Source organism: Lathyrus oleraceus, chromosome 5 (assembly GCF_024323335.1).
Source record: "Lathyrus oleraceus cultivar Zhongwan6 chromosome 5, CAAS_Psat_ZW6_1.0, whole genome shotgun sequence".
In the NCBI taxonomy this organism is placed as follows: Eukaryota; Viridiplantae; Streptophyta; class Magnoliopsida; order Fabales; family Fabaceae; genus Lathyrus; species Lathyrus oleraceus.
In genome coordinates, this window is record NC_066583.1 from 534,163,330 (window position 1) to 534,188,616 (window position 25,287).

General features: G+C 36.4%; 1 protein-coding gene across 1 annotated transcript; it reads right to left on the reverse strand.

Moving 5' to 3' along the window:
• Positions 1–18,872: 18,872 nt before the first annotated feature.
• On the reverse strand, positions 18,873–24,721 carry LOC127086155 (uncharacterized). The gene is made up of 7 exons (XM_051026869.1): positions 23,985–24,721; positions 22,688–22,927; positions 22,332–22,421; positions 21,385–21,534; positions 21,131–21,255; positions 20,587–20,716; positions 18,873–19,243 (listed from the first exon to the last, which is right to left on the reverse strand). Exons 1-7 carry the CDS (start codon positions 24,534–24,536, stop codon positions 19,118–19,120), a joined length of 1,413 nt encoding a protein of 470 aa, XP_050882826.1. The 5' UTR covers positions 24,537–24,721; the 3' UTR covers positions 18,873–19,117.
• Positions 24,722–25,287: the final 566 nt, after the last annotated feature.

Here is a 25,287-nt window from a genome sequence, read left to right on the forward strand (position 1 = left end):
TCCTGGCATTGTGGATCCCATTGGTCTCTATTATGAGAACAATGGTGCTATCGCACAAGCTAAGGAGCCTAGATCTCACCAACGATCCAAACACATACTTAGGCGTTATCATCTCATTCGAGAGATAATAGATAGAGGAGATGTGAAAATATGTAAAGTACCTACACTTGACAATATTGCTGACCCACTGACAAAACCTCTTGCGCAGCAGAAGCATGATGGCCATACTAGATCAATGGGCATAAGGGGTATGCCTGATTGGCTCTAGTGCTAGTGGGAGATTGTTGACAATATTGCTGACCCACTGACAAAACCTCTTGCGCAGCAGAAGCATGATGGCCATACTAGATCAATGGGCATAAGGGGTATGCCTGATTGGCTCCAGAAGCATGAACTTTTGGTACTTGTATCGAATTATTTATTAATAATAAAAGGCATTTTCTTTATTATGGTTGTTTAATAAAGTCCCTGGAATAGATAGTCCGTTTAATGTATTAAGTGTGACTTAATCATGAGAGCACATTAAACATAAGGACACTATTCTTAAAGTATCCGTAGTCGAGCTTTAGTGTGAAGTGGGATAACATTAAAGTATTAAGACTATTATGTTTGTAGACTGATGATCACATCTCATGGATCATAGATAAAGAGTTATCAAGTCTTAAACATAGGTATGAATATTAGGAGTAATATTTATACTGGATTGACCCGCTATGAGAATACTATATAGAAAGTTATGCCCAGTGAGTCACCTCTCGTCTACCCTGTTGTTGTTGGTAACGATTGTTTCTCTTTTCGGTTGATTTATCCTTTGACAACCTACAACCCGGTTATGGATAATCTTCCATGCGAGTATGTTATCTACGTTTTAACAGCTATAGATGATATATCTCATGCGCTCTTTAGTCGAGGTCTCGTCCTTCCTCGTTGAGTAAGATTCGTATTCATTGTGGAATCGAATGTCCATCCTTTAACAAGTTTGTTTTCGCTCTCTTCAGGATGATGAGTGTTTTGGAACACACACCAATTCACGATTTCGGTCAATTTGTCCTTTGTCAACCTACAACCCGGTTATGGATAATCTTCCATGCGAGTATGTTATCTACGTTTTGACGGCTATAGATGATATATCTCATGCGCTCTTTAGTCGAGGTCTCGTCCTTCCTCGTTGAGTAAGATTCGTATTCCTTGTGGAATCGAATGTCCATCCTTTAACAAGTTTGCTTTTGCTCTCTTCAGGATGATGAGTGTTTTGGAACACAAACCAATTCACGATTTCGGTCGGTCACCTGTTACATGCCTACAACTCGGTATCCTTGGTGTTCCTTCCTGTCTGCTCCCTATTGTGACTTTGGTCCCCCGTGGAGTCAGATTTTCCTGAGTCGAAATATGCCTCCTCAGGTTTTCCTCAGATGTTTTGGTGGATTGATATATCTCACCCGTACACCGGTCTTTGATATTCATTCTCCCCGAGCTTTTTACCTACGAACCGGTAACACCTCACCCCTTATGTTCTCCAGTTCATTCGTTAATGTCTGGTCACCTCTCTGTTGGTGTCGATAAACGTCGAGTTTTTCCTATTCGTCCGTTGACGTCTAGTTGTATCCTTTTCCAGTTCATCCGTTGATGTCTGGTCACCTCTCCGTTGGTGTCGATAAACGTCGAGTTTTTCCTATTCGTCCGTTGATGTCTAGTTGTATCCTTTTCCAGTTCATCCGTTGATGTCTGGTCACCTCTCCGTTGGTGTCGATAAACGTTGAGTTTTTCCCATTCGTCCGTTGACGTCTGGTTGTATCTCTTTCTCCCATTCATCTGTTGATGTCTGGTCACCTCTCCGTTGGTGTCGATAAACGTCGAGCTTCTCCCGTTCGTCCGTTGACATCTGGTTGTATCTCTTTCTCCCATTCATCCGTTGATGTCTGGTCACCTCTACGTTGGTGTCGATAAACGTCGAGCTTCTCCCGTTCGTCCGTTGACGTCTGGTCGAGTCTTCCCAATCATCCGTTGATGTCTGGTCACCTCTCCGTTGGTGTCGATAAACGTCGAGCTTCTCCCGTTCATCCGTTGATGTTTGGTTGAGTCTTCCCAGTCATTCGTTGATGTCTGGTCACCTCTCCGTTGGTGTCGGTAAACGTTGAGTTTTTCCTATTCGTCCGTTGACGTCTAGTTGTATCTTTTTCCAGTCATTCGTTAATGTCTGGTCACCTCTCTGTTGGTATCGATAAACGTCGAGCTTCTCCCGTTCGTCTGTTGACGTCTGGTCGAGTCTTCCCATTCATCCGTTGATGTCTGGTCACCTCTCCGTTGGTGTCGATAAACGTCGAGCTTCTCCCGTTCGTCTGTTGACGTCTGGTCGAGTCTTCCAGTTCATCCGTTGATGTCTGGTCACCTCTCCGTTGGTGTCGATAAACGTCGAGCTTCTCCCGTTCGTCCGTTGACGTTTGGTCGAGTCTTCCCATTCATCCGTTGATGTCTGGTCGCCTCTCCGTTGGTGTCGATAAACGTCGAGCTTCTCCCATTCGTCTGTTCACGTCTAGTCGAGTCTTCCCATTCATCCGTTGATGTCTGGTCACCTCTCCGTTGGTGTCAATAAACGTCGAGCTTCTCCCGTTCGTCCGTTGACGTCTGGTCGAGTCTTCCCATTCATCCGTTGATGGCTGGTCACCTCTCCGTTGGTGTCGGTAAACGTTGAGTTTTTCCCATTCGTCCGTTGACGTCTGGTTGTACCTCTTTCTCCCATTCATCATCTTTCGATGTCTGGTTATGGTTCCTTTTCCTAAAAAAAAAATCAATCAAAATCCCCAGTGAAGTCGTTGGTAAATGTCTTGTCTGGTCCAGTGATAAAAATCAGATCCTAGTGGAAGCTGCCATTGGTGAATTTTCTTTTCTTGGATCCCCGCAGAGTGCAAATTTCTACGGTTCTTTGGTATTCAATCCTTGTGTACCTTGAAGGTCTGACAGTCGTTGCTCTCATCCGCTCAGGTTCCTAGTTGATTGAATAGGGGCAGCTGTAGCACCTCAAATTTGCACCTCCCATTTGTACATTCATTTCATTGTTAGGGCATTGACATTACACTAACATTGCATAAACATTGCATTGCATTGTACCTTACCCGTCAAGACTGGCATCAGGAGATTCAACTGTGCAAGAGGGCAAAGGCATTCCCATGAGATGAAGGCCATATGGTTGTCCTAGAGAGCTTATGTGAACTCAAGGATCATTTTGAGGCAATTTGCCCAAGGTTTGAGGCTCAAAAGTTATCAGTGCATGTGCAAGTCATCTGAGGCCCATAAAAGTCAACTGCAAGTCAACTGAGGGCTAGGAGATGGAGAAATGATTTTCAACACTTCATTCATGTCCCGAAGAGGTTTATTCAACATGTCAAACATCTACCGGGAAGATTTTGAAGCCAGATCAAAAGTTTCCCAAAATGGAAAGTGACCTGTAATTTCAAGTTTCCAAAAATGGCAAGTTTTTGGACCAACTTCAACTCAACTTTCCAACATCAAATATGCTTCAAATGAAATTTTGTCCAACATGAAAGTTGAAGATCTTTCTCTCCCATTTCCAAAAAGTCCAAGATCATGAATTTCTAATGAATGGTTAAGGAGTTATGATCAAATCATTGCAAAGTATGCTTGAAACTTCAAATGGCCATATCTTTTGAACCAAAACTCCAAATTTGGTGGTTCTTTTTGCAAAATGTGTCTCATGTCATGAACTTGCCAAATACCTCATCACATTGCATGGAATTTGGACATATGAGCACTTGCTTATTCATGAAGATTTTGGAGGGAAAATTGGAAATTTAAAAATGGTGCATTGTATGGACTTTCTACCATTGCCATTGTGTTTGAAATGTAATTTTGAGTGAATTTGGGCCAGCATGGTGTACTGTTCACGCATGCATCTCATGCATGAGGTGAAAGTGCAAATTTGTGCATGCACCTTATTTCCTTCTAATCTCATTTAGCTTTGGCCTAATCATGTTTTCAGGTTGATTAAGAGGACATATATAAGCTTAATCACAATTGTTTTCTTTCATAACACAAGTTTCAGATCTAGATCCAAGTTCCATTCTCAAATTTCTCTCAAAAAGATTTTCCAAATTCTTCACACAAACTTCATTTCTCTTGTTGAATTGTTGATCATGGAGTGGTTTTGAGTGAGATTGGACGTGCCATTGGTGTTTCTCTGCTCAATTTCGTGCATGCTTGAAGCTTGAAGCATCAATGGAGTTTTCAAATTCAGTTGGATTCACACGTGTTTAAGCTTCCAATTCTTCATCAATCATCTCCATAAGGCTTCTGGAACAGCTTTGGATCATTTGGAGCCTTGGAACTTGCAAAACCACAACCTGCTCTTCAAGAAGGTGAAAATTCGATCTCAATTTTTCTCAAATTCATGAGTATATTCGTGTAGATCTTTGTTCCCTGAGCGTTCTGGTAGAAAAATCGTGTGAATTGGTGCATTATTCATGGAGTTATGTGCATTTGAAGTTTGAGATCCAAAAATGTTCATGTTCGATTCTCTTTAATTTTGATGTTTTAGGCTTAATTGTTGTTTGATTCGTGTTCACCATGAATAGATCTTGCTAATGATATGCTTTTTGTGAATTTCTGGACAAATCTGGATTTTCTGGAAAACTTGGATGAATGTTCATCTTCTTCCTCATGAAGAAGATGAAGATGCATGTGTTCTGGACATTTACGTCGTTTCTGCGTGCATTGCGGCGGTTTCAAGCGACGTTTTGCATGCAGTTTAGGGTTTGAATGGAAACGGTGGCGTTTTGGTAATTAGCGCGCTCATTTGAATTTGACCATGGTTCGATTCTCACCAAGTGCAGTTTTCAAATGTTCAGCTTTTTTTCACATTTCCCTCCATTTGCCATGCCATGTTCATATTTGAATTTCATTTTTTCTTCCAACTTGTAAAATCCATAATAAATTGAAAAATGATCCAATTCACTCCCAATTTTTTGCAAAATGTTCCTTGTGATGTCTAGTTTTTTATGATCATGAGTTTGGAAGTTGTGCATGGCTGGAAATTTATTTGCTCTAGGTTGATTGAACACGTGTACATTTGTGACCTTGCCTTACTCTTTCTATCATGAAATGCTTGTTTTTAATCCAATGGACTTGAAATTTTACATGCTGATTCTAGACACATTGATGGATGTTGTAGGCTTGGTTTGGTATTTTTATCATGTACCATTTCTGTTTTATGCTTGTGTTAGCATGGTGTGACAATTTGTGTCACACCTTTGGTTGTTCAACTTGTGCTATTTGATTTCCATGCCAAATGACCTCTAATGCTTCTGATTTTTTGTGTGATGGATGTTTTGGATGTCTTGATTGCTCATGAATTTTTCCAGAATTATTTGAATCATTTCTGTTTTGATTTGGAATTTTCAGTCATGATGATCATTTGGATGCCTTGAATTGGTCTTTGACTTCTCTTGCCTATTACATGAACTTGCCTATTGATTTTGCTTTGGTGCTTTTTAGGACTTGTTCTTGATTGGTTAAATATGATTCATGTTGAGTTTGAGGTTCTGTTTTGGATTTTTCCCTCACTTTTGACCCTAGGCTTTGACCTAGTGGTTTGTTACTTACATTTGAGTTGTGCTTTCAGGTTCAAGTGTGCATCTCCTTGATTGATATGGCTCCTTCCTTTGAGCTTGATCATGTGTTATTGTTGGCTAACATTTGCTTGTTTTGTAGGCTTTGAGGACAATTCATTTGTGTTTTCCTTATGCCTTGCACCATTGTTGTTTGATGATGATTTGTCTGTCTGTTGGATATTGACTGTTGTTTGTTTGTCTGGATTTTGTACTGATTGGTTTAGATGTTTCCACAGGTACCTAAGTTGCTTTAAGTTCATTTGAACTTGCTTGGCATTGCTTGTGGTTTGCATACCACTGAGGCATAATTCCTTGAGCTTCATGTAGTCTGGAAGACCTACTGTTATGGGTAGGCACCTGTCTGAAGCCCTCCTTAAGAGGCAATGTTTGTGACTGTTTAACTTTGTGCCTTGTACATATAAAGACCTCCTAAGTGAAGAGGCATTGGCAGATACAAGGGATGTGCAATCCATCCCCTGCTATTCAGTTGTGTCATTCATCCTGCTCACACCATGTGTTGATGCACTTCGAATAAGAACCCAAGATCTTGTTGTGTCAGTCATGTGGAGAAGAGTCCCACATTCTGGACTCCCACACTTTCATTGTCTGAACCTCTCCCAGGCCAGGGATAAGAGCTATGAGGTCTTACCCTCATTCTCATTTTATCTGCTTCACCCTAACTCTCAATGTTAGGGTTAAGAGCTAACCACACCCCATTCCAGTTGGCTTGTTTGTCGAGGTTGACATGACCCCTTGACTAAAGCCTAGCCTTGTTTGAGCCAATTGTTTGCATATAGTGTGTGCTACTTGTGCTTGTGTTTTATGGTGTGCTGTTTAGGCTAGCTTGCTTCCTGTGCAAGTTAGGATAGAGACCTCAATATAGGGATCGTATGCATGACAACTTCTAGGCTCGAGTCGTAGTCTCTCTAGTAGCTTGTTATCTCCCTAGTCTCTGGTTAGGTTAGAAGTTTTTTCCCTGTTTAGGGGAACTACGTCGCCCTGATCCTCATACCAGATGAGGTACGTAGACAGGAGATGAGCTTATCTCTCCGGGTGCCCTTTTCTTTTTCAACCCCTTGTGTGTGTTTGGAGTCTGACGTAAGTCCAGCGATTGGCAGTTGGTTTCTTGTGTCTTGTTTGCTTGTTGGAGTCTGACGTAAGTCCAGCGATTGGCAGTCGGTTTCCTGTGTGTGTTTATTGGTTCGGAGTCTGATGTAAGTCCAGCGATTGGCATTCGGTTTCCATGTTTTCCTGTTTGTGTTTTGTTTGGCGTGCGTTAGCCGAGCTACGAGTGCTCTGATTCTTCTCTGGTTAGAGAAGATATGTATGCATAGGATGCGACATCCTAGCGAGCACGTTCCGGTTTCCCCCCGAACTACGTCGACTCTGATGTATGTGTCTGACAGACTACGTAGGCCCAAGATGTGATATCCTTCCGAGTTACCTTCTTCCGTCTTTCATCTGTGTTTCCTTCCTGTGTAGTTTTTGAGCAGTTTCTTTAGCAACCTTTCTTCTATTCTTTCTGAGCGTGGATCCCGTCGAGTACGACGGATGCGTAGGGGTGCTAATACCTTCCCTTCGCATAACCGACTCCCGATCCCATCTTTCTCTGGTCGCGAGACCATGTCTTTTCCAGGTTTACTTCGAGCGTTTCCTTTCCCTCTTTTGGGATAAATAACACACGGTGGCGGCTCTGTTGTTTCTTTTTCCCGCCGGTTTTTCGCGTAATGCGACAACAGTGCACTTAAGTGGGAGATGAAATATGGTAAGGTACCAAATACTTAACTGATTTTGGCATATTATGAGATATGGGCCAAAATACACTTAAGTGGGCTTTTTAGCTTGAATCCCACACAAGTGGTTCTATAAATAGAACCCCTTGGGTAGAAGCATTGTCACTCCACTGAAACTCAACTCAAGTGAAGAGTTGGAATTTCGTTTCTCTCTCTCTCACTCAAAGTCTTCATTCGTACTAGCTAGCAATGAGATTGAAGGAATCCGTTCGTGTGGACTGAGTAGAGACGTTGTCATCGTTCAACGTTCGTGATCACTCCGTGGATCTGTATCAAAGGTTTTGATCATTATCAGAGATCTGGTATCGGTGTTTCAAAAATAAAAACCGTATAACTCAGACTCGTATGTTTCACCGTTGCAGTGAACGTTGACATTGTATTTTGGTGAAGATGACATTGTGCAGATGAAAACTATTTTCTTCCTGCAGATGAATGTGGATTGAGTCTTGGATGTTGATAGTAAGACACTTAAATAGGTGAGTGATGTATCTCACATGCAAGCTAGTTTGAAGTGATGTGTCGCACATGCAAGCTAGTCCGAAATGATGTGTCAACCATGCAAGCTACTAAGAAGTGACATGTTTAGCATGCAAGAGAGAGGACAACCATGTGTCAGACATGTAGACACACACTCCAATTGAATTGGCGCCCCATTCATTCCTTGCACATAGGCGCCAATCCATTTGGCGACACCTTGTCTTGCATGCATGCAGACCTTGAAACCAAGCAATAAGGCCTAGGTGTGTCATGCATGTCCCTATGGAGGCGCAAATTTGAATGGCGATACCATGTACAAAATGCACATGGGCGCCAATTCAATTGGAGATCAGATGCAAACACAACTTTTCATGCTCCAAGCCATTTGCCTATAAATACATCCACACCATCAACACTTCTTCCACACCATCACTCACTATTTCTTCTACAATACTTTTTCTACAATTTCATCTGCAACAACTTCTCGTAGTTTCATCTGCAACAACCGCTTTCATCCCCGATAAAATGTTTATCCTCACAAAGGGCGAATCGCATAGAGGAACGGTTGCAAACATAGCAACTTATGTAAGCATTTTCTTCTTTTGTTATTTATTTTAATAGAGTCCCTTTTAATAACATACCAACTTAGTCAAAAAAATTGTTCTTTCTTTTATAGGATGTTTCAAGGTTCCGGACTCGGGTCCACGAATATGTCCATATGGACCCGATGATTCAACCTTATGTTGAACTCGCCAGTTTTGGTCATATAAGCAAGATTTTGTCTTGGTCGGTAGATAACAAATTCATTCTTGCTTTATGCGAAAGATGGCGTCCAGAGACATACACATTTTGGTTCTCAACCGGTGAGTGTACCGTGATGTTAGAAGACGTCTACATGCTTTTGGGACTGCCCATTTAAGGTAAGGCTGTTAATGGTGAAACCAACTATGCAAATTCAATTTGCATGGACCTCTTGGAGACTGATTTGTTAGATGATAACTCAAGAGGTCAAGGTATACTCCTTTCACGCCTTAAGTCATACTATAACAGTTTATACTTAGATGAGCATTCTACCGAAGATGCTCGAATAATAAAAACTAGGTGTTACATTATGCTTTTAATTGGTTCTTTTTTATTTCCCGAAGGTAGTGGTTATAACATGCATATTATGTATTTACCTTTACTTAGACATGTAGATAGAATAGGAAGTTACAGTTGGGGATCTGCTTATCTAGTCTATCTCTATAGCTCATTGTGCAAAAACTCACACAAAAACACATCTAAATTTTCTGGATGTGCTGTTTTGCTTCATGCATGGGGTTGGTCAAGACTACCGTCCCTAGCACCCGTCAACAACAACCCTTTCACTTTCGCGTATGCACAAAAGTAAGTTGTTTAAATTGCTATATATTTACTTACTTTTTTAAAGATTATTATCTCTAATTAATATTTTTACCTTTTCGGTGTAGATGGTACGCACGTGGTATGAGTTACAACATATGTCCTAGATATTGTATTACTCAGTATCGCAGTCTGTTGGATCACCTTCGACCGACAAACGTAAGGATAATAACCTCATTATTTCGTTATAATTTGTTAACTTCTTCTACCTAGATTATAATCCTATTTTCTTTCACATTTCAGTTCATTTGGCGTCCATACCTTAATTTGGATCATGACCATGAGGTCAACGCTGAAGACGCGACCGTATGGACTGCATGCACACCGATAATACGATTCACAACTGTGGAGATGCACAACAGTGATCGTGTGAAGTTGCAGTTCGGTATGCCCCAAAACATCCCAGACCCCCCAGCAAGCCTAGGAGAATGGCATCTGCGCAAAGTTAACGACCAATGGAACTTCAATCCATGGCAAATCTTCGCAAGATCGGAGTGTCGCAAATGAAAGCACCGCCATAACCATGTCTTAACTGACGCAGTCATGCCAAATGAAGAAAAACCAAGTCGTACTTATATGGCTTGGTACATATCGGTTGGTTTTTAGTTCATCGCCGAGGATATGTACCTGTACGACTCACGCCAACAAACTTACACACCTGACACCTCAACATCAAACCCCCAACAACATTGTCAGACCGGATACACACAACCCCATGTCCGTCAAACATTTCGTTCAACCAACACACAAACATACAATCAAAACATGTCATACACCTAACCCCAATACCAAGAGCATACCCCATACCACCACCAACAAATTGACCACCAACCTGAGACCCAACATCACTTTGCACCCACCACATCACCCTACCAAAGTCGACTTAGCCAGAACACCCAACGATCATTCAACACCAACCGCCCCTCCTCCTACCATAGCCAAGAAACTCAAACCTCACAAAATCAAAACTCCAACAACCCTATCTATACCAAACACCCCAACAACCTTTCCTTGACGCATCATTCACACTCATGTCTCCCTTCAACCGTCTCAGTTGCCCACCAGTGAGTCAACCACAACCCAACTACTCTGGCATGGGTCATGAACTCAGCTACGGCGGTACACCCTCGATGCATACTGAAGACTATGTCGACTTGTCTGACTACCTCAACAAACCATCTCCTGTAGTTGGTAGTGACGCTCCTGGCCCCTCAGATGCTCAAACACCAGTAGTGAATCATCAACGTGGGTTAGGGTCACAGGTTAGGGTAGTTAGGGGATGTGGGATCGGAGGTCGGTTAGGTGATCCCGATCATCACCATTATGCTTTTTTGTGTAAACGAAAAATTTTATTAATATCAATTGATCTTATTTCAAAATTATGTATGACGTTGACCTTTTAGCCAAAAAAAATGCATTTTACATTGAGGTGTCAATTCAATTGGCGCCTCCTTTGTAAAAATACACATGGACGCCAATTGGATTGGCTAGGACACATGCCCTAGTCAATCCAATTGGCGCCTTCATTCAATCTTTAAGAGGAGTCGTCAATTGAATTGGCGCCCTCCTAAAAGTGGAGTAGCTTGAATTTTTTTTTGAAAAATTGAATTATTTTTGTAAAAAATTTCATCCCTGCTTCCCTTTGAAAAAATAAAAAAAAGTTATTAATAATAATAATTATAAATAAATGTACCGTACACCCTTTCTATGACGTGTAGTAATTATTCATTCTCATAATCAGAAAAATTACAAAATTAGACTTACTTGTATGCTATCTAGAACAACGTGACTAAAGGGGACTTAATTTCTAAATTAAATTCATAACTTTGTCTTTTTCAAATACGGATCTTTAAAAAATTAAAAATAAATTTTTTAATATAAGAGAAATAGGACAATATAATAGGATGCATAGGATGCTATTTATGCTTTGAAAGGAAAAATTATTATTTAAAAAGGTTGTGTCTTAATTATTTGTTTCAGTTTAATTTAACTTTAAGTAATTTGAGGAATCAATAAATTTGAGTAAAGATAATCAATAAATAATTATCACCACGTGCATTAGTGAAATGAACCGAAATGATCTGGTATTAAAAATTGCCATATTTTGAAGAAGACAAAATAAAATAATTTAAAATAACAATTCAAAATTATAGATTTGGTAAGATAGATGTTTTTGCTCGTTTTGCTGTTAAAACTTTAGAGCAAACAATTCAAATTTCTAAAGAAAAACAGACAATCAAACTGTTAACTAAAAAAGATTTGAAACCTTTTAAAAATTATAATTTTATCCATATTGGATTGGTTCAAATTGCTTTAAAACCATTAACACTACTAGGTTTAAATTCTAGCATAATGGCTTATGTTAGAGATGGTAGATGTAAGGATTTCAAACAATCTTTAGCCGCTATGGTAGAGACAAGTCTGTGTCATGGACCAGTTTACTTTGATGTCTCACCAAATTTAACTCTATCTTTATCTGATAAGAATTTATTAGATGCTATTCAGTTAACCGTTCATACTGATGGTTACAATTTCAAACCTGGAAGTGAAATCATAGCAATATGCTATAGAATCTACTATAAGGTTCTTACTACACTTAATCCCAAAGCAAAACAATTAGCGTTCCCTGGAACTACTACTTTGGTTCAAACCAATTTGTTAACCTCCAATGTTGCAACCAATAGATTGATAAAATGGGATGAAATAAACTTCCCAGAGACATGGTCTCTTCCCCAAGAAATAGATCCTGAACCTATCCTTAATAGGGATATAGATCAAATAATTCAAACTACTGAAGGAGATCTAGAAATAAACTTCACTCCTAAAAGAATAATTAGGATACCCAGATCTCTATCTGCTAGACACTCAGTTAGTGAATTTTTCACAGCTTCTAGCCAATTACCTAGACCTTCTACTTCTCAAACAAGAGAAGAAATAGAGGTCGTTGAGAATATAAGACTTAGCGAAAATAGAATTCCCCAAGGAATTTATCAAAAACCTAATACTCCAAGAGTAGAATCACCTACTCCGTCAGACATGGATTTCCAGTTATAATGTTAGATTACTCCCCTGGTAGCAAGATGAGACAACTCATCAATGATGAGTTTCAACATGAGAGATATACTCAATTCAGAGAATGGTTTTTTAAAAAAAATTCAAAACCCGAATTAGCTCAATTTAAAGATGAGTATTACACTCAAATGAACCTTGCGCAAGATTTTATTCCTTTTGTGAAATGGTTTGTTAACTATTTCATAAGTAAAAAACAAGAAGAAATTCTTGTTTTACAAAGACCTTGGAAAAATATTAGAGGAGAAAGAATGGAAGCTCCTTTTCCCCCGGAACAAACAATAAGTTTGAATCAAAATACTGAAGCTACCCCTTATCTTAACCTTCAGTTACAAAGAGTTGAACAAAATCAAGTTACTCTTAAGGAATTAAATTCCGTCATCAGGTCTCAAAATTATACCAATGCTTATCTTGTTTGCTTAGGAGAACAATTTATCTCTATGGAAAAAGATCTATTATCCATAAAAAATCTTTTAGAAAAACAAATAGCACGTCAAGATATCATTATTGACCTCATAAATAAACATAAGGACCAGATGTCCACATCCACTATTTCGGATGTTCCTATAGTTCAACCTCCTGTTTCCATAGAAGGATTTAAAATGGAAACCGAAGGTCAAGAATTTGTTCGTATTTTAGAACAAAAGTTAAAAAGTCTTAAGATCACAGTTATGTCCCATGAAGATTATTCTGAGGATAATAACGAAAACCATATTGATAAATTATCTGATATGTTTGCTAATTTAGACATTAGTAACCTTGACATTAATAATACTAATAATATAAACCTTGTTTATGCTCCTAGGCCTATAGAAAAATATTATTACAAGCGCCCCTCACCGCAAGATTTGCTCTTTGAGGAATCTGAACCATTCCAGAATTCTTACTCAGGAAAAGCCATTTATGAATGGAATGTTGACGGTCTTAATGACAAACAGATTATAGATACAATCCATAGGATGATCATGTATTCTACTGTTTGTAAGCAACATGGAAATTCAGATAGTTCTATAGCAACCTTTATAACCACAGGATTTGTTGGCCAACTTAGAGGCTGGTGGGATCATTATCTCACCGAATCTCAGAAATTAGAAATTCTTAATCATAAGAAAATCATTAAGGTCGAGCCAGAAACCAGTAGAAGCACTACTTTGGCTACGACTACCACGGGAGAAGAAGATGCAGTGTATACTCTGTGTCTCTCCATCTTACAGCATTTTGTAGGAACCAATGTCCCTATTGGAGAAAAAATCCAGACACTTCTCCAAAACCTTAGGTGCCCTTCTCTTACCCATTTTAGATGGTATAAGGATACTTTTCTTTCAAGAGTTTATCAATTAAACAATCCCAATTCTTTGCATTGGAAAGCAAAATTTATTGATGGATTACCCCATTTCTTTTCTGAAAAGGTTAGACAATCTTTAAGACAGAAAAATGATGGGATAAATATAAATTATTCTGACCTTACTTATGGTCATATAATTAGCACTTGTGTTAATGAAGGATTAACTTTATGTAATGACATAAAGCTTAGAAATCAACTTAAAAAGCAAAAGCTTTCGGAGAAACACCAACTTGGCGAATTTTGCGAACAATTTGCTTTTGATCTTGGAAAATCTCCAGATAATAATAATAAGAAAAAAGGAAAAAATTTCCGCAATAAACCTTATAAGGATAAGTCAAAAAATTCTTATAAAAATTCTTATAAGAATAAGAAAAGGGGTCACTACAATAAAAGTAGACCTAAAGAAAAATCTTTTGACCCTAAAGGTAAAAGAAAAGCCAAAAAACTTGACATAACGTGTCATAAATGTGGCAAACATGGTCACTATGCCAACCAATGTTGGACTAAAAAAGCTCTTAATGAGATAGAAGATGAACAATTGCGTTCTCAATTAGAAAAGGTTCTACTTCTCAATTCTGATTCTGAAAATTATTCTTCAGAAGAGGATATTAATATGATTTATGAATCCTCTACTGAATACTCTTCTGAATATTCTGACAATAATGATTGTCAATGTAATCAATTAGATTACTGGAAATCAATTGTTGATATGAATGGGTTAAATGTTTTAACCTCAGAACAAGACGAAGCTATAAAGGCTATAGAATCTATTTCTAATAAAGAAATAAAAAGAAAAATGCTTGAGGTCTTAATACGAGAAAACTCTAAGAAAGATTTTCCTGTTATTACAGAAGCACCTTACCAATTAAGTGAGGTTTTGTCTAGATTTCGACAGTCTAACGTTCGTGAAACTCCTGTTTCTATTATGGATTTAAATAGAGAAATAAACCTCTTAAAGAATGAGATATCTCAGATTAAAAGAGAAAACTATGGTTTATCTCAAAGACTCACTTTGTTAGAATCTAGTAATTCCAAGGTTGAAGAGATATCTTTAACTAGTAATCCTTCACCTAGTGATGAATTCCTTTCTCTCATTGATAGAGTGACCTCTCAAAAATGGTTTGTTAGAATAACTTTAGTTATTAATAGAAATTTCATATTAGAAAATGAAGTTGCCCTTATTGATAGTGGCGCTGATTTAAATTGCCTTCAAGAAGGAATTATTCCCACTAAATACTTTGATAAAACCACACAATCTCTTACCCAAGCTGGAGGAGATAAACTCACGGTCAATTATAAGTTGTCTAATGCTTATATTTGTAACAAAGATATTTGTTTACCTACTCATTTTATTCTTGTAAAAAATTTAACTCATAGAATCATATTAGGAACTCCTTTTCTGCATAAAATTATGCCTCTAATTAATGTTGATCAAAAGGGAATTACCTCCATTATCAATAACAAAAGAATTACTTTTGAATTTATTACTGATCCTCATACTAGGATGATTAATGAAGTTAAAGATATTCTTCTTAAAAAAGAAAAACAAATTTGTTTTCTTAAAGAAGAAGTAGATTTATTAAATATTACTTCTCAACTTAAGAAACCTGAAGTTCAAAATCAAATTAAATTAATTGATCAACAGTTTAGAGATGAAATCTGCAATGATTTACCTAATGCCTTTTGGGATAGAAAGAAACATGTTATTTCTTTACCTTATCTTGATGACTTTAATGAAAGTCAGATTCCCACCAAAGCTAGGTCTGCTCAAATGAATCATGAGTATTTGGATTTATGCAAAAAGGAGATAGAATCTCTTTTAGAGAAAAATTTAATAAGAAAATCCAAATCTCCTTGGAGCTGCACAGCTTTTTATGTTAATAATGCTGCCGAAAGGGAACGAGGGGTCCCTAGGCTTGTTATAAATTACAAACCTCTTAATAAAGTGTTAAAATGGATTAGATATCCTATTCCTAATAAAAAAGATCTTTTAGATAGATTAAACAATGCTTTAATCTTCTCTAAATTTGATATGAAATCTGGTTATTGGCAAATTCAGATTAATGAATCTGATAAGTATAAAACAGCCTTTACTGTTCCTTTTGGACATTATGAATGGAATGTCCTTCCTTTTGGGCTTAAAAATGCCCCTTCTGAATTTCAAAATATTATGAATGATATTTTTAATCCTTATACTGAATTTATAATTGTTTATATTGATGATGTCTTAGTTTTTTCTAAAACTATAGATCAACATGTTAAACATTTAAAAATATTCAAAGGATTAGTTAAACATAATGGATTAGTTATATCTGCTCCTAAGATGAAACTTTTTCAAACAAAAGTTAGATTTTTAGGTCATGAAATTGACCAAGGAACTATAATTCCTATACAAAGAAGTATTGAATTTGCTTCTAAATTCCCCAATATTATTACAGATAAAAAACAATTACAAAGGTTTCTTGGTAGTCTCAATTATATAGCAGATTATTATGAAAATCTTGCAAAAGATACTGCCATATTACATGCTAGGCTTAAAAAGAATCCTGGCCCTTGGACTGATAAACATTCTCAGGCAGTCCAAAGAATTAAAAACAAAGTTAAATGTTTGCCTTGTTTATCCCTTGCTAATCCTAAATATTTCAAAATTGTTGAAACAGATGCTTCCGACTTAGGCTATGGAGGAATCCTTAAACAAATTATACCTGATACATCAAAAGAAGTTTTAGTTAGATTTACTTCTGGAAAATGGAATCCTGCCCAATCAAAATATTCTACTATCAAAAAAGAAATGCTCTCTATTATAAAATGCATTTCAAAATTTCAAGATGATCTTCTTAATAAGAAATTTTTATTAAAAATTGATTGTAACTCAGCTAAATCAATTATTGAAAAAGATGTTAAAAATCTTGTTGCTAAGCAAATTTTTGCTAGCTGGCAATCTCAATTATCTATGTTTGAATTTGACATTCAACACATTAAAGGTGAAAATAATTCACTTGCTGATTATTTAACTCGTGAATTTTTGCAGGGAAAAAATGATGACCCCGTATAGGGGAAGAGGCCGCGGTTATGGCCGTGGTGGAAGGGGGAGTAACAATATGTTACCCCAGCCAGAATCAAACGTTCCTCTAATAGGGGATTGGACTACAGTTTATAAAGGCAGAAAAATGCAACAATTACCTGCATCTTCATCTAAAAAGGAAGATATTCCTTCCTCCTCATCTAATAAAAGTACATCTTACAAAGAAATTGCGGTTAATAACCCACCTCAAGAGCAATTGGATTATTTTGAAAATCCAGTAACTGAAAAAATCATGTATATTGATGAAGAGGATATAAAAATCAATCCAAATGATGGATGGTCTATCAAAACTAGATACCTCGAATCAAGAGGATATCCAGGCCTACATGGGAAATCTAGGCCTTACCTAGAAATTCTTCTAGCTATTACCGAATCGGTAACATTTACTCACCATTATCAGAATAATAATCCTGAAAGTTTTATAAACTTCAGTAAATGTCACATTAATAAAATCCTGTTACCAAGAGAATGGGGTCTTAACCCAAATGGTGAAAAAGCAATAAGAGTTGCAGAAGGAAAGTATATTTACTTCAATTACTGGGACTATGTCCAGGCTTTTACTCAAGCCTTTTATTATTAGAATCCCAAGAATAAGCATTCTTGGTTTTTCTCTATTAATCCAGAGATGATTAATAGACCTATACCAAATTGGTTTTATGAATGGTGGACTAAATTTGGTCCGTCTTTGGAAATACTACCCAAAGAATTGCTTGATTTATACAATCCCTGGTGTGACAATAGCCCACTCATTACAAATATTTTATCTGATCATTTAATCACCGGACAATGTCCATTTTGGTTCTTTACCAAATTTCAGATTCCATGGATATGGAGATGGTCAATCACCATATCTCAGGATAAATTCAACATACCCATTTTAGAAAGAAATTTCTTCTATAAATGGTGGAACAAAATGAGTTCCGAAGAAATCCAGAAAATAGGAAATTTAATCCGAACAGCTATAGCTGAAGACCAAAGTAATAAGGTCAAAGAGCAAAGCTCCCAACAAATGTCTATGGAAAATCTGAAGAACTTCTTCCAGAGAAAATATCCAAATGAATCTGAAGATGAAATTATGGTTAGAACTTTGGACCATATGAAGAATCAATTCTTCTCCACTTTTCCAGCAAAAGCATCAAGAGATGAGGATTCATCTATGAAGACCAGCTCTTCCATGGGATCAATTGATTCCCACAGCTTTGACTGTTTGGCAGGAGAAGCCCAAGCAGAGGACCCAACTGCAGAAGATTTCTGGGATGCAATGATTCAATCCATGGCCCAGAAAGCAAAAGAGAAAGCAAAAAATAAAAATCAATAATCAAAGGCAAAAGATAAGAAATAATACTATCTTGTTTGCCATTTCAAAGCAATAATGAAAAAAGAATCAATAAACAAAAGCAAAAGACAAGGTTAATGGAATAAGAATCTTGTCAAAAGCAAAAGACAAGGTTAATGGAATAAGAATCTTGTCAAAAGCAAAAGTTGGCAAAGCAAAAGATAAGAAGGAATCTTATCTTATCTTAAAGGAATAAGAATCTCTTGTCTTTAGGCATAAATGCATGCACTTAGTTTTCTTTTGTAAAAGTTTTTTGTTTTTAGTTTACCTACTATTGTAGATAAAGGTTACCGGCTTAAATAGTAAGCCTTTGTTTCCCTATATAAGGGGATTTATGTTTCTTTTGTAATCAAGTTTTCAATGAGTTTGAAATAAAAATTCTCTACTACTTCTCAAAATTTTCTCTACCATTTCTTTAAGTTCTTATACATATTTCGATCCTGCTTCTGCTGTATACTAATTATATATATATATATATATATATATATATATATATATATATATATATATATATATATATATATATATATATATATATATATATATATATATATATATATATATATAAATTAATAATTACGGCTCCCCCTAATATTTTAGAGCCCCTGCCAACAAACTAATTCTTCTTCCCTTTCATTGCTAAATTTGCTTGAGAGGATGAACTAAAGCTCTCTTAGAGGGAAGAAAGATCCTTCACTAATAATATTTACAACACAGATGCTAATACTAACGAAAAAGATAATTAAAAAAAGTAGGTGTTAAACTTGCAAAGGAATTTCAAAATTCAATATTAAGTACATTGGGCTCCAAGATACGATGAATTGAGCCAAACCATAAATATGTACCAATCTGACTAGATTTTCTATTCACAATAGTACCATTGCAAGCTTTGGTGAGTGTAATGTTGTGGATGAACTAAACCAAACCTATGTACACTTCTCATGCAAAAATATAGAAAAGGTGGTACCACAAATTTGAAGGGTATCATCAAAATTCAATGCCACTATTTATCTGAACAGAAAAAGAAGGACGACCAACACTGCATAGGGGAGTATCAACTCTCAGAACGAGGCCAGACTTCCCAACATTTCCATTCCATTTTGATCTGCCAATCTGCATACACAAGAAATCATTGATGGTGTCGTGGATAAGCACTCATTTCATTAAGTGTAATAATTATAATAGTATTATAGCTGGAATAATCAACATTGATAAATATTCTTGTCACGCCTATCATGTCAATGCTATTTGGTGTATGAAAGTAAATAAAAGTATAAATGGTATGCAACATTTTATACCAGCATATATATTCAGGTTGCATGGCTTTTTTGGCCTCTGATACGAAGCACCTAGGTATTATAGAGGACTGAGTCTCCCGGAAACTATGGAATGCAATGCTCGGTGGAGTATTTCAATGGTTAGGTTCTTCTCCCTTAATAGCTAGCTTTTAAGGAAGAATTCTTCAAGCACTTTAATATTTTATCAAATGGTATCAGATTTGGTTATCCTGGGGTTAGAAGGAGCTACCTAGAACGGATTCTCAGGATTTGGGCATTGCGTAGTGCCCAAGTCTCACATTCAAGGGCAGAAACTGAGACATTGATTCTCAATGGAGTGTTTAAATGACCGGATTCGTACCCCTCTTGATAGGTAGCTTTTAAGAAAGTGTTACTATTGTTAGTTAAGTAGTTGGTTAGTTAGTTAATTAGTTAATGGGGGTAGTTAGTAGTTTTGTTGAGAGGTAGTTAGGCCAAATAAGTAAGGCATGCTGCCTATAAATAGATAGGAGGATTAGAGATGGCAGCATCTTGAAATTTGAGAGGAATAGGGCCTTATGGCATTTTGGGAGGTAGGCAGAACCTTGAAATGCTGTCATTGTTGTAATCAAAGGGGATTCTTCCCCATTTTGTGTGTAATATACCAATTGGTTCTATCAGCTCCCCAAGTGTTTGGACACTTATCAACCTCTATTTCTAAAGCATGGACACTTAACAACCTTAAAAAAAGGGAGTGACAATTAGCAAATACATGTTTATAGGTAGGGACAGTACCAACAAGATACAATAATATCTTAGCTAATGTCATCTGCCTGCAGTGCTATCAGTATTTAAAGTTAAGCAATCTTCAGCTTGTCTCAAACCATCAAGCATAAACTAAATATAGTATTTCATGTATTTTCAATATTTCCACTTAAATGTGACAAAATTAAAACTGGGGCATAGTAAATTTAATATTCATTAATTTTGTCTCTCAAGAGATATATAAAATTAAATTGTCTATTTGTATAGATGGTCCATGACAAAATATTAAGGAATCATTTAATCCATGTAACATGTTGACAATAACTTTGAGCTTAATGGACAATAATAACCAAAAAGATGTTTTCACCATATTAGGAGCATCCAAAATAAGCATCCATAAGTGAAGAACAAGTTATGATCACTGAAACAACTTACAGATACTGAAGCAAACGCAGAAGGATATGTTGTTAAAGCACATCCACAAATTAGACTAAGTTGCTCTTTGACCAAATGAATGAGTTCAGTCCGCACCCCTGGATTGCTTCCACCAAATGTAGGGCACACACTGACCATATATACAACACCATAATGATCAACATGAATGAAAGAAATTTAAAATACAAGTTGGCAAGATGATCAGAGACAATGAAATACATCAAAAGATCAGATACAATGATGACCTTTTAATTAAAAACACCTGCTAAAAGATCAAATACATATTTTAAAATAATATAATACCTTGTCAAATCAACCTATTTGTGTAACCAAAAAATAGATCTATTTTGGTGTTTGCTAAGACATATCAAATATAAGAAAATGCAATTATTAAATTACATGACTACAAATGTCAAAATCATCTAAAAATCATGCATATGCATATGGTTACCAGGATGATATGGCATTGATTCAACAGTTTGATTGCTAAAATAAGTTTGACACTTGGTGTCAATGGATCTTATAAAAGAATTGTAAATTTTACCTGAATTGAACAGTTGGCCTCACAAGGAGACCAGATCTCTTCCAGGCCAAGGCTTGACAAAGACCAAAGGAAAATGATTTATCAGGCCATTGTATCATTGGTGTGATTCTTGTTCCCCATTTGTTCTAAAAAAAAGAAGCGGAAGATATCAGTTCTAATGCACGAGAAAATCAGTTCAAGATCACTAAAATTCAAACTTAATGTAAATTTTAAGCATCATTTTTATTATATCCTTTTGTAACTTTGATTCTAACCTTGCAGGAATAGCTGAATCGCATTTCACCAGGATATTGACCCTGAGCCTGAAGAAGACCTCCACAAACTGGCAGGAAAGCACTCGTAGTTAGACCCTCGCCAGATACATAAGTAAGTTGCCCATTAGGAAATTGAAGATCCACAAATGACTGCATCCAAAGAGAGCAAAGGAGGACAGTGATAAGAAATTTATACAAATTGTAATTCATACAGGCCTATCTAAATATTGGATTCAGTGTTTTTGTGCACAAATAAGGGTTAACTTATGAAGAGGAGATAGAGAGAATGTTTTCTGAATAACAGAATATATATTTATCTATATTCAGTGTGTAGTAATGTAACATAGATGCAAAAAGGGAAATAGAAAAAAAAAATATAACATAGATGCTCAACAAGACAACATCTAGAACTAGAGACAAGGCTAGGATATGAGACCAATAATTAACTGGAAATTTCTGAAAAGTAACATATTGATGACAAATTTATTGAAAATTAAGCTTGTTACAATTAAACGTGCAAAAGGGAAAATGAAAAACAAAAATATAACATAGATGCTCTACCCCCACAACATCCAAAGATAGAGACAAGGCTAGGGACTAGGGTATAAGACCAATAAATAACAGGAAATGTCTGAAAAATAATATATTGATGACAAATTTATTCCAATTAATCAAGCTACCTACATTTCTTAATACCTATACATTATTAGGAAGAGGATTCTTTTGTTAAGGGACGAAGGGAGAAACGTTGAAACACAGGCATGACAGGTCCAACTTTATGTCTTAGTGCAAGATAGATACATTTTTCAATTATAATTGATAAAAAATCAAATAAAAACATATATAAGAGCAACCCGAGCATTTAACCAATATCATAAAAGTCATCATGGCACTGAATGAAAGAAAAAGAAAAAACAAGAAAATTAGAGCAATCCATATCAACTTACACAAGCTATGGGATTCAAGCAAATCATGGACATCAACAGCCACCTTCTGTGTTTAGACCACACTGCTGGACAAAGAGAGTGCATTCCATTCTGACAATAAAAAAAAATCATGTAAGATAAAAATATATAAGTAAGGGGGGTAACATGTACACACCCATATACAAAGTTTAAAAAATGGAGATAAAATTAGCAGTTTCAAAAAAATAATTAAACTATTTTACCAAGTGCAAGAGAGAATAATTTTGACCCGAAACAAAGCCTGTAACTACTATGTCAAATGGTTTTCTCATTCATTTCTCGCGTACTATCAAATTTTATAGTGAAATACACTTAGGCTAGTTGAACCTCGTGTTTACCTTCCTGTCGTAGCCATACCATAGCAAATGTTGCTTTGACAAATGAACAGGCAAAAGGAGAGTTGAATCACGGATAAAGAGGAGAGGTCCAAGCTGGACCAGGAAAAGAGAAGAATTTTCATTTCCAGATGTAGAACCTCCGCGTGATGCCTCTACTCTCCACAAATCTCCCCTCGCAGCTACAGAACCTTCCACTTCTTGAGTTCTACTATCATAAGTTGATGTAAAATTTATGATTCCCTGTACTTGACAAAATGCAACTGGTAAATAAAATGGAAAATAAACAAAAGACGCAAGAGAGAGGGAGAGAGAGGGGAGGGGAAGAATATGCAGTGCAAAATATAGATTCCAGAGCTTACACGTCTTCCATATCATCCACACATACATTTCAATCTAAATGTTGAATATAATAATAAATCTTTCCTAACTAAAACTTGAAATTTGAAAGCTAGTTTAGTATGTTAAATTGTAGGACAGACAACTACCATGAGGGATTCAATAACTCGTCTATGCTCGACAAAGTATATCAATTTTCAAGAAAACCAGTATAATACAAGTACTAAAAAAGAGTTTTAGATTTCACATGGAAAGAAAAACTTCGGTCAATGAGAATGAGATACAAGAAATATTTAAGAAAGTGTACAGTAGCAAAACATTTTTCAGCTCTTCTTTATATTATGTCTTACTCAAAAGATACCACTCTTTACAAATCATGAATCCCCAAAGAAATCAAAGAAGCAATGCACAGAAAACAACTACATTGATTTCCCTTACGTGAAGATAAAGGCATCACATACCCCCATAGGGCAACCCCTAGGGATGACAATGAGGCGGAGGGGGTGGGGGATGCATCTCCATTCTCCGTCCCCTATCCCCTCCCCGTTACGGGGGATTTTGTCCCCAGCCACCCGCCGTCAACACCGCCACTATTTAACACCACAATTTTGTCAAGAAAGGCATAATCATGCATTGCATAGGTCCATATGTTTAAACAAATTATCATATACTTATCAAAACACCCACTAAATTTTGCATAAAATAAGATTCTAGACAGAAAAAATCTCTAAACAAAAACACCTCAATTCACATCAAACCCTAACATATTAACATCCAATAACTTCAACGCTCTCCCCCATTTAACACAAAAATTGTTTTCAGATACATGATAAAATAGTTAAGCAGCTACTACAAATCACTTCCAAATCCAACAATACATCAATAAATCAACAAGCAAACACACTGATACACACAAAATAATACTATGCAAAACAACAAAAACAAAATCCTTTTTTTTTACCTGTCTCCTACCCAGATGACCAGCAGAACCAAGATTAAACCCACCAATCTCTTCCTCAACAGTTCCACTAACACTTTCAGAAAATCCATGATTCCTCAACCTCTCAGTAAGTGACCCCAAACCCAAATCCTCGTTCACAGAAACCCCAACTAAACCCCTCCTCGGTCTACCTTCACCCCCACCACCAACCCTAACCGTATCCTCTTCATGCTTAAACGGCACCGGCAACGGCAACGACCTGAAAAACTGCTGAACCATTCCATTCAAACTAGCACCAAAATCCATCCCAGCCTGACCGATCCGGTTACCGATATCGAAAATCGCTGAAACACCATAATCATCAACAGGAAGACCAAAATCCCTCTTCCCAAAACTCTGTGTTGAAAACTCCAAATCGAAAAGCTTCGATTTAGGAGGATTAGGCCAAACGAATTGAGGCGGAGTGATATGCGTATGGATCAAATCAGTGAAACCCTGGGCAAGTCGGTCAGCTAAATCCTGACCGTGACGTTGCACTTCTTCCCATGGCTCAAACGACCTCTCTGCACTCATTTTTTCTGCGTTTTGTGTTTCTCAACAACTCACAAACTTTCCATTCAAATTAGGGTTGTCAGTTTTTTTTTGGTTCAAAAAGGAAAAATCAATAATCGAAGTTTGAAGAGCTGAATCAAAGTAATGGAAGTTGATGAAGAAGTGGCGTGGCTGCGGAGCTATGTGAAATGAAATGGAAGTAGTAATAATAATAAATAATGTAATAAAAATTGGAAAATGGGGTGTGGGATTGTGTGTGCGTGATGCGTATTGCGCACCTCTATTTGTTTGATTCAGTGACACGTAGCGTGTGTTGTGGATTAGATTTTATTTTTTTAGTTGAGGGGGATGGAATGGGTTAATTGAAGCCAATGAATATTCTAGTTTCCACACCAGATATTATATTTAGACTATGATACTATCATACCACCAAATCATTGATAAACTAAAATGCCATACAATAAATTAAAATCCTAGTGAAACGGTGATGAATTTGGTCAAACATTGTCTTTAGAGTGTACCACCGAAACATTATTATAATAATAATAATAATAATAATAATAATAATAATAATTATTATTATTATTATTATTATTATAACAATAATAATGATAATAATAGTACTCATAATATTACTATCAATAATAATAATAATAATAATAATAATAATAATAATAAAAATTATAATAATAATAATAATAGTACTAATATTAATAATAATAGTAATAATAGTACTCATAATAATAATAATAGTACTTATAATAATAATAAT

Bases quoted from the DNA above. Each gene is read 5' to 3' on its own strand.
- LOC127086155 (XM_051026869.1), bottom strand. From the start codon at position 24,536: ATGAGTGCAGAGAGGTCGTTTGAGCCATGGGAAGAAGTGCAACGTCAC. The intron at 22,928-23,984 runs GTAAAAAAAAAG...TGTCAAGTACAG, and splicing joins GTCATCTGGGTAGGAGACAG to GGAATCATAAATTTTACATC. The intron at 19,244-20,586 runs GTAAGTTGTTTC...TTGTGTATGCAG, and splicing joins CTGCGTTTGCTTCAGTATCT to ATTGGCAGATCAAAATGGAA.